This window comes from Labrus mixtus, chromosome 9 (assembly GCF_963584025.1).
Source record: "Labrus mixtus chromosome 9, fLabMix1.1, whole genome shotgun sequence".
Classification (NCBI taxonomy): Eukaryota; Metazoa; Chordata; class Actinopteri; order Labriformes; family Labridae; genus Labrus; species Labrus mixtus.
In genome coordinates this window covers 24,871,609-24,884,299 of record NC_083620.1, presented here as the reverse complement: position 1 = coordinate 24,884,299, position 12,691 = coordinate 24,871,609, and the positions used below count along the sequence as shown (strand labels likewise).

Sequence of the window (12,691 nt, the reverse complement as noted above, 5' to 3'; positions counted from 1 at the left end):
ATTGAAATGCTGATTCTACTGAACTTTAAGTCAACCTAACAACAGTAAAAGAGCTGGAGCTGAGGTGAGAGAGTGAAAGGGTGAGTTAGACAAAAATCCACCTCCTGTACAGTGTGTGTCGATAAAGACGTTGACTAATCAGACCAAAATCGTTTTGTTGTAACAGGGTGTTCACAACTTCTGCTGTCAAAAATTGACATTTTATTGTGGGGTGTGTATGGGACTTCGGGTTTTTTTTGCAGCCAGCCTCAAGCAGACACTTGTGGAGCTGTAGTTTTCTGCACTTCCGCATTGCTTCATTTTACAACACTGAAAAGTTGCCGCTTGGGTGAGACAGCAAGAGTTTCAGATTATGTCTCTCGGTGTTTGGTTAGGCCTGAGGTTGAAAAGTATCCTTCTTGCTTTGCAAAATGAGAAAAGCTTCATGAGTGCTGAGTTTGGTTTGAACATGACCCTGGAAAAGTTTTGTCATCTCTTCTGCCAAGATACGCTGCTGCTGCTGCTGCTGCTGCTGCTGCTGGATTTCAGTTCCTCCAACATGTAGCCAGGGGTTTGTACAACGACAAGCTGACCCATGCAGCCAAGAATACAGGGAAGAAAGGGACAGAGAAGGCTTCCTTTCCTCCGGGGATTTGTGGTGTTTTAATGTATGCAATGGGCTTCCGCTCACTTTCCATCACACTGCTCTATTTTCATGCTGCTGTTTGCAAGTGAGATGTAACAAAAGTTCACAGTGAGGTGAGAAGGGCGAGAACCTTTTTCCAAAAAGGAGAAATGTTTTCACCATCCCTTGCAGACAGCTGTCTAGACAGCAGACCTTCAGCTATTTAATTCTTTGCATCAGTGAGCATAGACAGTAAAAACTAAGAAGAAGCGATATAGAGTGTGGCCCCCTCATTTTTTAGTTAGTTCATTTATTTCCAGCTGAAGGGAAAGGGCTTAAACTCAAAGAGAACTCGGCCTGATTACAGACAGTGAGCAACTTGCAAAAAGACTACGAAACAACTTATATATCAAGAAGACAACGGATCGTTGTGTTTGTTTCTCTCTCACCAAATAACAGACAGCCTGATTGCCAAGTCACTAATTGTTTAACCCGCTGAGACGGCTGCTGTTGCATTCTGGGAGGACAGGGAGCAAATGAGGTGAGGCAAAAAGACAAGGAGGCATAAATGATGGATGTGAGAGACGACTCCTGCTGGATCTGGACATGCTTCCCTCAAACCTCTGAGCTGTCTGTGCCGCTGCATTAATGAGCTAAATGACAGACACCTTAAACGAAGATGAGAGAGAGTCTGCAGATGAGATCGAGGGAGAGAGAGAGAGAAACAAAGAGGGGCGAGTATACATTCAAAAGGTGTTCAAGAGGAGTCTGAATGTGTCACATTAATGGAGAAGAGATATTATTATTTTTGGTTGAAGAGAATGGCAGTGTGGGAGACTAACAAGGTCAGCAGGTCTTACTCTCATTACATGAAATGTATCCCATTAGTGCTATTGGCATCCATAAGTACCGGTGCTTTTCTTTAACACATTTTTCCGAGAATGTCAATGTTGCTTTTGGAGCCAGGTTCTCGTACAGAACTTAAAACCACACTATTGATTATGATGGCAGTAAAATATCATGAAAGCAACACACAGGGGTTGGTTAAACGCAAATTTAAATGATGTCCACATGCCTGTGCTGAACGTGGCTACACATTGGCACAGCCGACATACAACACACTACGACATCAGATCTGTCTACTGTGCTAGTTTACATCACGGTAGTAGAGCATTAGGGCAGTAGCAGCCATTAACTAGAGCTTCAGCACTGGCTAACGGCTGCGTTACTATTTAGATTTAGAATTTGACTGGCATTACGGGCCTGATTTGATAAGAAATATTCAAACCAATTAGTAATTGTGGGGCTGACCAGAGAGGGTGTTGACTTGTGGTCAGCTGATCGCGCACACCCCTACTTCAGTAGAAACTTCACCATAAGAAAATATTTGTGACAGTTTTTTCTCTGGCCCTTCCCGTCTGTAGAGGCTCCACTTTGCATTCTTCTTTGGAACATGATATCGCGATTAAAAGCTAACGCATGATTGTATTAATGTGGGAAACATCTTGTTTTAGACATAAAGCTAACTGTCATGTTTGCTCAGTGTCATCGATTCACAGTCGCAGCAACACAATCTGAAGGCTGCAAGCCTAAACGACAATGTCACTATACACACAAACTCTTCACACTGTGTTTTTGGAGCACACACGTGTCACTTTCATTCATGTGAACTGAATGTGAGAGGACTTGAATGTTTGTTTGTCACGAACACATTTAAATATCTTCAAATATATATCAGAGCAACACTTCTTTAGTTTTCATTTGCTTTGAAGGTTGAGAAATTTTTAGTTCACAAGCTCTGGAAATAAGCCATGCAAACATTGGGTATTGCTCCAGCTTTTTCTGTATACAAATACATTTAACGGTGACAAATGACTGATAACCCATCTCATTAGTGCTGTGTGTGCCACTCACAATCTGACTGATTCCATGAAACGTGTGATTTTTTTTTTTTTTTCCAGCACCGGCCCTGCAACAGTCTCATAGTATGAGGGGGAACTTTGAAGAGCTGTGAGAGACTGCAGGCAATTAGAGAGTGTTGAAAAAGCAGGAAGTGATAAAAACTGACAACATGTAGCAACACCACATGCCCTATGTCACGTATTTAAACATTATGTTTGTGATCGTACTAATGCCTCTGTAACACACAGTCTGTTCTATAAATAAGAAGACATGCACAGGCTCTGGCTGTTTTTTTTACACCAATTACTGCAGAATAACAAAACCCACTGTACAATGAGACCTCTTATTTTTACACAAAATTGTTGTTTCTCATATTATCTACGCTTTTTAATCCAAACTGCAGGGATATCATCTAATGAGATTTAGAGTTCTGTGGTTTTTCTCCAGGATGGGTCTTCAAATGAGAGCTATGTTGATGTTATTTTCTCTCTCTGCTTTTAGGCGCAGCTTTAATGAAGAAGCAGACCTGCTAACATTTTTGCAGAAGGGACCCTCTTTACAAGTATGGGGTCACCATGGAAACCATTTCTGCTCCTGTCTATCATCAGTGGCCTTTCAGGTAAGACATTCAAAAGCTAGCGTTCACTCGTAATTGTAGGAAAAAAGCTGTTTTCTTGAGCACTGGTTTAAGAAGAAACTGTACAGCACACAGTGAAATCTGCCGTGTACGTGGCAGTTGTAAATGTGATGCAGCCGGCAGAATCATCTTTTATAGATGTGAGAGCAGGCTTGTATTTTCACACTTGGCGGATGAAGCCACATCTTTGAAATGATGAATTCTGCACTTAAATCTGAGAAGGAGTGAAGACGCCACGGCTCATTGGTCATTTCTATTCTGTTTGGCTTCTGAGTCTGAGATTTTTGACAGGGTTTTCCACACCTTTTCAGCGGAGGTCTGCTGTGGCTGTAAACAGCACAGACGCTCAGAAAATGCATCAGCCTGTGATAAAGGCTGCATTACTGCTGTAGTTTCACAGTCCTCTTTTTGTGACTGGTTTTTAATGGAAGGCCTGGTTGGCATGAGAAATACGACCTAATAGATACTTTTGTGCTTTATCAAAAAAGAAAAACAACCCCTGAAACGTGCTTATGAAACACACCTTTAAGAGTCTTCCTTTATTGTGCTTTAGAGCCCCAGTAGGAGTAAAACCCAAGCATGACACTGCTCTGCTCCTTACACTGAGTTTCCTATAGTATCCAGGAACTGCACAATTTGAAGTTCCAGATCAAGTATCTCTCTCAGTCAGTCTTGAGCATGTGCTTAGCGCTCTAATGGATTCTGCCCTTTTAATGGTTCTTTCAACCCACCAGACCAGGGTTCATGCACTGCGTGCGTCTCAGAGCTGGGCTCTGCGAGTCAGACAGAGCGCGCTGACCGCACTGGTCTGCTTGTTAAACTGTAACATTAAATGGAGACAACTGTTTCTCAAGTTTTTGGTCTGGTTTCCAGGGTCTGTTAGAGACTGAATAAATGGCAGTTATCCTGAGAGAGGACAGACTAAATCTTTTTCTGTATATATTGTATGTTGGATATGATGCTTTTGGTAAACTGTGATCACAAGCACTACAAACTACTACATGTCACATCGGGAGGGCCCATGGAGGTTAGCAAAACAAACATGGTCCATCCTAATTTTAATGACCAAATTTGATTTTTACACCGAAATACTCACCATTTCGTCTAAAACCCCAAAATACCCATTCTATCAATTGTCGCTTCAGTTAAATGTTGCCTATTTCAAAATGTTACCCCCTTTTCTTAAAGTGACATGAGCCTTTTTTTTGTGTAATGTTAGCCACGTTGGTGCGCCCAGTGAACTTCACTGTTATACCAGTTATGTTGGGATGAGTATTGTCATGCCAGGACCTGCGCAAAGTTAAGTTAGCATGCCAGAAAAGAAAGAAGAAGAAAAGAAGGGAGCTGGCTCGGACATCTGACCCCAACAAGACACTTATTTCAGTTGGCTCCAAAGGCTGATGGGAGCCAGGCAGAGGGAGCTAATGTTAGCCATGAGGCTAGCGCTTCCACTACTGAGAGAAAGTGCACACATTGATTTAAATCATATAGTGGGAATGATTAATTCACCGGGACTTTCAGAGGCCCAGCTGATTCTGCAGGTGGGCCTGGGGGGTACCTACCATCTTAACATGAAGGAGATTTGAAAGGTGACATTTTGCATGCCCCTGGTTTATGGCATGTTGTGTTGGCTTTATGTCATGGCAAACATCAGACTTTTAAAGGGCAAAATAAAGGAATGAAGGTTATTCATTGTGACCCTGGCTCTCTGTAACCTCTTACATTGTAACACTGCTGCTCTTTGAGTCTGTGACTCTGCACTGCCTGGCCTTGCATAAGAAAAACATTAATTTTCATAGGTTTATGCCTGTTGACCATATAGTGCATATTACAGTGATATATTTCAACCGCATTCTTCTTAATTTTATTGGGAATTCTAATAGCAATTATTATTTTTACACAAACTGTTTCGTAAGCAAAAATGGCGAGATGATTTATTCTTCTACAATCACGGTCGACGGTTTTATGCTCAAGATAGTGTTTTTGGTGTTATTCAACACCTTGGTAGTTAATTTGTCGGACACTGCTGCAGCCTGCACCACTGGGTAGTAACAGTTTGTGCTTGCATGGACAAGATAAGAAGCAACAATGCAGTATAAACAAACAGCAAAGCTTTTTCAATATGTCACATCATTCTTTGTAGGTAAAGAGCAGAATAAAGCCTCTATAGAATAATGTGTACAGTAAACTACTCTATGTATTATTCCCTGTGTCTATACCAAAAGAGGAAACTGTTCTATGGTTTTATTTGAGCACTCGGAGGGTTATTGTCGTCTAATCATGAGCATTTTAAGCAGTTGTCTTTAAAGTGTAAATCTCGCCTCCCCATGGAGTTGGTGAAAGGGATTTTAGAGAGGCGTGGGGATGTGTGGGAGAAATATTGACAATACAAGCTCACTACTTATTTCAATCATTATCCATGTAACAATGTTTTATCAATTTTACCCTTCATTCAAATTATGTACTACGCAAAAACATATACATTCAAAAGAAAGACATTCTGCTGCTCTCTCATACAGGCACATTCAAACAATCAACTTACAAAACAGTATAGGACACACTGCTTAAAGCCCCTGTGACAAGTTTTTAACTGGTTATGAAACTGACTGAAATTGTTACCAGTGTCTCTAAATGATCCACAAAAGCAAGTGAGACATTCATTGACAAGATTGATTATTTCTATACAGTTATTTTAAATGCCTGAAACTTCTGCCGCGGGGCAGGTGTCAAAAAGACTCTTCATGAGTGAAATATTTGACAAAGACGGGAGTATTACATTGTTTTGTTAAAAGATGCTACTTGGGGAACCAGGGGTGATGTCCGCCACCCAATGTACGGAGGCTATGCGGTTCTCGTCCTAGCTGAAGTGGGTTTGAATCTGCTCAGCTCTTTGCTGCATGTCAACCCCCACTCCCTGCTCCCAACATTTCCTGTTTCTCTTCAGCTTTAATATCAAATCCAAAAATGCCAAAAAATACAACTTAAAATGGAAAAGATATGCTACTTGCACAAAAACAGGACAAATCTGCAAAGAGATAGAATGTACTGCTTTGTCCATAGGGGCCGCCAATGTACACATAAACCGAAAGGATGTTGAATGAAAAACTTAAACCAGAGATAATCTCTCTTTATAACCAGAACCAAAGACACCTTCAACCATAGACCATAGACCCATTTCACAGGTCCTGCTGCTTCAGTGCTGCAGTGTATAACAGAGAGTGGTGGATATTTGCAAAATTGTGATAATTGCACTTCTGACAGCTCCACTGCTTTGTCTTGTACAGCTCTTGAACCAGATAAAGGCATGATGGAGTAAAATGTATTTTTCTCAAGGCAAATTGAAAGCCAGCATCATTACCTAGCTGTCACATACTGTGCTGGTACCCTCTTAAGAGCATAAAGAAACTCTCTTTTTTTTTTGATCAGCTTTTAAGAATTGAACAAGATAACATGATTTGGCCCACACGATGTGTAAAAATATTTTGTCAGTCGAAGTCAATCAGATTGCAGAATGAATGAGTCAGACTGACACACATTCAAAGATAATAAAAAGAAAAAGAAATTCAATGGCAGTGTAACCGCAAAGTGCATTGACTATTGAAAGCTATTCAGACCAACACAGGCACTTAAGAGTTTCGTGAAAAGGCCTCATCTGTGGTGGGTGTCTGTCTGCTTGATGTGAGATAATAGCAAAGGCCATGGCTCCTACTGCAGGTGATGGTGAAATAAATGGAAACTTAATGGAAAATCAACAGACTCTTGAATACCAATGTCCAATGTGGGACTCTGATGGGTGAATCATTACTCGACAGTATGCATTAAGATCTTTGTAGAGTCAGTAACACGATGTGAACAGTTCTCCTAGTTAAAAGTAAAATGGAAATCAGGAGGTATTTTCCTTGAAGGTTTCCTGACACAGAACAGTAGTCCGCTCATGCATTGATTTCTTTTTAAACAAATGTCTAGTTAAACATTCAGTTTTGTTTAAAAATTTCAATCTCAATGTTTTTTTTGTCATAATTTTGTTTTATATGTACTCATACAGCTTACTCAACACCTTCTTTTTTTAAATCACAAAAAGTACTCACCTCTTCCTGGTTGCTTCCTCAGTAGGGGGAGGAGTCAAAAGAGTTTGGAAGCCAGAGCACCTGCTCATCAGCTCCAGGAATAAACCATTTAAACCAGAAGGGAGGGGGAAGTACCGGCTTCAATAATGTTGACTTCAGTTATTTATTTTATTATTTATATTTTATGTGTTGATATGAAATTACATTCATGTAAAAAAAAAAAAACCTTCTTTATACTCTGTGTTGTGTTAGATTGGTTTGATTTCACATTAGTATTATCATATGGTCATCTTCCAACCTAAGTGGTCTGGTCCCCCTAATTATCTAAAACAGGGAGGCTATAAAATCATCCAGTTTCTCATGGTGTTAGTCTGATAGGGACTGTATGAAAGAGAATTTATGCTGCAAGTTGAGCTTTACATTTTAACACTGCCTCGTGTCTCTGTAGAAAAAAACCTCAAAGCCTTCACTGGACCAAGTACAGGTTCATTTAAATGTTTTACATTGGACAACAAGACCATGTTTTTAACTTACCCTTCACTCTATCCTGGCCCTGTTTCTGACCCCACTCAATATTATCATCATATCATGGTGAGTATCATCACAAACTAAATGTATATTCCTGATTAAGCTGAACAATAGCTCTGAAACCTAGACACAAAGATGATTCAGTATAAGAACAGGTGTTTGTATTAAAGCTTGAGCTAAACTTCTGCAATCATCTCATTTGAAAAAAAAAAAGACCAACATGGGTAAGCTGTTGATTTGAAATCAAGACTTCAGCGAGTTCATCAGGTTTATAAACAGGACTTTAGTGGCTTGTGCAGTTAATTTGTTTCAGCTGAGTCCATTCTGTCCATTGATTTTTTTTTTTTTTAATCTTAGGAGTTGGTTCCAGGGTACCTTGAGTGCATAGAGTTGACAGAATTTGCTCTACTTGTTCATTATTTGTATCTCTGCTCTCTGTTACCTCATTCACCCCAGTTGTCTTTCTGCTTCCCAAAATAATTGCCTCCCAGAAAATGTGGTGTCTCTCGCAGGACTTTTAGGGTTTTATCCCTGGATTGATTTTTCCACCTTGGTATTGCATGTTGAGAGAAATACTGTATGTGACCGTGTCCACTTTTCAGAATAGTCATTTAAAAGGTGAATACATTTCCTGAAGCACCAACAATTAAAAATCGCAGGTTTAAGACAAATAGAAGCTCATAAATTAAGTCTCCAATTAAGAAAACTGTGTATCTGAATGATGTCACAGGAACTGACAGTCCCCTTTGGGGAGTTCTGTTCATGTTTTTTTGCTGTCAATCAAATGTGATGAAATGCAAATTATTAAATGGCAAGTCATTAACCTTTGAGCAATGATTATGTCTCCAAATAATTTCCATAGGACGAACATTAAATCTCACTCACACTGGTTTCACATTAGCATGCTGTAAATGCATGTCCGGTTTAACAACGGCTGTTTTCTCTGCACACATCGCAGTGAAACTGTCGTCTGAGATTTTGTGGCAGCTTAATGCACAAGCGTGTGTTTATGTTGAACTGATTTATTACAGTTTAAAACATTTACTGGTATCACATTCATTAAAACAACTAACCCAGTGCAGTTTTTATTAACATTCTGACACCACAAAAACTAATGGTAATAATGTCTCTCATACTGAAATATCCCATTGTGTTCATTGATATAAAGGTTTGCAGATTACACAGTAAATTCATTTGCAGCTGGAGTGTATTCTGAGATGACTTTGATAACGTCTTGTGCGTGATTTGACGAGTCGATCATTACACTGGTTACTAGACAGAATAAATTCAGTTGATTGACACACACACTCACACACACACATTTGTCATTCCTGTCATTATCCATCCTCTCATCTAAAGCTAAGCAAGGCCCCAATAAAACTGAAGACCATCAGTTAGATTAAATTTGTGTTGCAAATGTTTCTACAGTCTTGATACCACCATGTTATTGATTTTAAACTGTAAAAGGAAAATAATCGGTTTACATATGTAAGACAGCACAATGTAGAATTTGAAGTCCACAGATTTTATGATCTCATGAGAATTTTTCCTTTTGCCCAACAATTACTTTTGTTGGACCATAGGTAACGAAGAAAATAGATAAAAGCAAGGTTTTTTTTCCCCAATTCTACTCAAAACAGCGCTGAGAGCTGAGTGTTCTCCAGTCAGGAATGTGTCACATTTTAGTAAAAGTGCTGCACTTCAAACTGGCTTTCAATATTATCAGCAGCGGGAGCGATGGCAGCCACTCCCGGGGGTGTGAGGCAGTCTTTGTCTATTATGATACTTTTGACATGATGGCTTTTGTAATGGATTTTTGACCTACTGTTCTGTGTGAATATGCTAAAAAAAACCATCACTTTGAAGAGAATAGGTGCCATGTAACATTTGTTTCTTCTTTGCACCTATCTCTGCAGCACAGTCCCTTTTTTGTTCCATAGTTATTTAAATCACACCGACACAGAGAGGCCAGCACAATTAGATTTCACTCATCTCTAAAAGTGGGCCGGGCTGGCATGTTGTCTGGGGCTATTTTTTTTCCTCTCCCTCTAGTCTGCCTCTGATTGAAATATGATGTTGCTCTCTGTGTTAAGTGTGGAATAGTAATTTAACTGTTCCGCGTCTGACTCTCAGGTTCCTCAATATTAAAAGCAGCTTGCAGGGAATATAGATGTGCACCGCTGTATAAGTGATGCATGAAGTCATTTTCACCAAGGGCGAAGGAGTCATACACCAGAAATATGGCTGCATGTGAGAAATGGATGAGTATTTGCATGCACTCCTTGGAGCTGGACCATGCAATGAATACATTGCTGTGATTGCATACCTTGATAAATAAACATTAAAATGCAGAGCTTTGTTAAAAGTCACTCTGAAGCCTTTGAGGTAAACTTTCTAATGCACAATAAATAAAGAATAAATAGTTGTTCTGCAGGTTATCAACACTGTACATAAAAATACACACACTTTGGGATCTATTTATGGTCCCACCATCAGGGGATGATGGACTTTCTCCATCTGGCAGGAGAACCTGAGCTCTGAGGGCCTCTCCTACACTCAAAGCTTGAGCCCAGGAACTGAAATACAGAGGAGAAAAAAAGAAGTCATTGTTGATTTCTGCAGGCACAAAGCGTTGGACGCAACATTCAAGTCTTGGCAGTCACATTGGCGTTCGAGGGTACAGCCATCAACACTACAATCAGTACCCTGGGATTTTTTGAAATTGTGTTTCAGAGTGCATGAGAACATACAATGAGCCTGTGTGCTGACGCCAAAGCCTGTGAAATAGAGTCTAACATGTGCCGCACAGCCTGATTTGCCAATTAGAAACGTTTGTCATGCTTTGCTTATTATTTTAGATACAGAAGATAGAAATGGAATTTTAGATCTGAGGCATGTCTCATCGTGCTCCTGGTCATGCATTCGTTTTATTTTGTAACTTTACTTTCCTAATGTTTCTGAAGCTTCACATCCCATCAGTATTTGGTCGTTAGCCTTGTCACAATTCACAGGCAGAATCCCACAAAGTACAAAGTCACAGCTTAAGAAAGACCTGGCCTTGGTAGACTGCTCAGTCTGGTATATAGTGGATTTCCCATTTCCATCACCAGCTCTTCCTACCCTTACCCATCCATTTCTAAGCCCTGCTCCTGTCGCCTAGCAACCTCTGCAGCTGCACAAGAACTAGCTAACTAACCGGTGTATTTTAAAGATAGTTCTTAATTTCTGCCAGCTCTTTTCTCGTGATATGTTGGGCTCAGAAGGCTGCACTGGATGGCTCCTTTGTTGGCCGAGGAAACTAGGATGTTATTGTCTGCCACATTTTATGAAGCATTAAACATTGGAAGCATGCCCCACGCCTGTTTTGTTTCACCTGTCCATTGTAACCTGCCTGCCTCAGAGTATTTAGTCCGTTTCTTCCCGTTTTTTTTTAGCTTCTCTTTGCCCAAATGTAATGTGTCCCAGCTGTGTGTGTGTGTTTTCTGGTTGTATTCATTCTTACTGCCTGTCTTATTTTTATTTTTTTAATTATTGGACTGCTTTCTGGTTTGACTCTTGCCTGCATCGCCATTACGCAAGCTAATGCTTTTCCTATTCCAAATACCCTAATTTGAACGACACAAGCTCTCCATTAGCAGTCGCCTTTCAGGTCCAATCCCCTTTGTTTCTGTTTCCACCATACGTGACTGTCCTGCCTCATTCAAACCATCCCATCTAATGTTCCAACTAACAGATCCTGCTGGATAGAGACTTCCTTACTTCCCATTAAGAGAAATGACAACATAATCCCTCCCATCGTTCATCACCGCTGTGGCTTCATTGCGTCTCTGGCAAGGTTGAAGCGACTCACACAATCTCCCAAAGTACACCGAGGGTCTAAAATAATGACTGGGTTTTAACAAGTAGTCCGCCGTGATATGAGGTGAGGTGAGGTTGCATATGATGTATGGATTGTTCGTTCTGTAATGATATTCAACTGAATAAATGGTCTCAAGCATAATCAGCTTCAGTCAATATAATCTCCCTGTGAAGGTCTTCATTAATCTTACAGGCCATGGCTAATCATGTCGGTCTACTTGAGGCCCCGTGAGCGTCTCACCTCCTTACTGTATGTTATTCAAATTAATTTGCTCACCATATTCAAGGGGCTGCAGACCAACCTGAGACTCGCACATTCTCTACTGTCATGTGCCAACCCAATGATCCAATACAAGTAGATGAGTTTCCCCAGGTCTCTCCTCTACTGCCTTAAAACACGTCCTCTTCCTTTAGCCTCACCTTTACCCCTGTGTGAGTGCTAGCCTGTTGTGTCCGCACTGTAGGTTTCTATTCTGCATGGACACGTTCTAAAATGCTTATTTTTACACTGAAAGGTGATCTCCATTAAAGGTAACACACAGTCTGGGGTAAAAAAAAAAAAAAAGGACAAGGTAAAGGAACATATTGCGCTTTATCCTGAAGTCTAAAACGGCCTTTGTCTCCGTTGCTGATGTTATCGTGACGGGGGGGGGGAGATGTTAAGACCTGACACGATCACCGATGGCATTGCTCCGCAGCTTCCCCGAAAGGCAGCAGGTGCAGCCTTTTTCAACAACAATGAGTGTTTCTGATTTTGCACCCTGTGAAAGATGAGGATCAGCGGGAACTGCAAGGGTCATTGCTTTTATCAGATGAAGGTGACAGCTGACAAGAGCAAGTGCCTGTTGACTGCAGTAGTCAAACAAACAAAAAAGCTTCTTTCTTTTTTTTTTTTTTTGCATTTGTCAGGATTCAGCTCCAGTCTATAAAATGTTGCTTTCCAGAGAAAAGAAACTTGCAGCTGACAAAACAGTTTGCAGAATAAATAGTCTCTCATTGACAGGGTGTCCCTGAAACATTCCGTGACAGGTATCGAAAATATGTATACTCCAGTGCTTCCACTGTAAGTAGATTCACACACTGCCATTTAACTGT

The 12,691-nt window shown here is 40.5% G+C and overlaps 1 protein-coding gene across 2 annotated transcripts in view; it reads left to right on the top strand.

The window, feature by feature from the left end:
* The window catches only part of cntn5 (contactin 5), a 108,060-nt gene that overhangs the window by 29,070 nt on the left and 66,299 nt on the right, over positions 1–12,691 (top strand). For both annotated transcript variants that reach the window (XM_061047060.1, XM_061047059.1), the window contains exon 2: positions 3,008–3,125. In XM_061047060.1, the coding sequence (XP_060903043.1) occupies positions 3,071–3,125 (55 nt within the window). In that variant the 5' untranslated portion in view covers positions 3,008–3,070. The remainder of the gene's footprint in view (positions 1–3,007; positions 3,126–12,691) is intronic.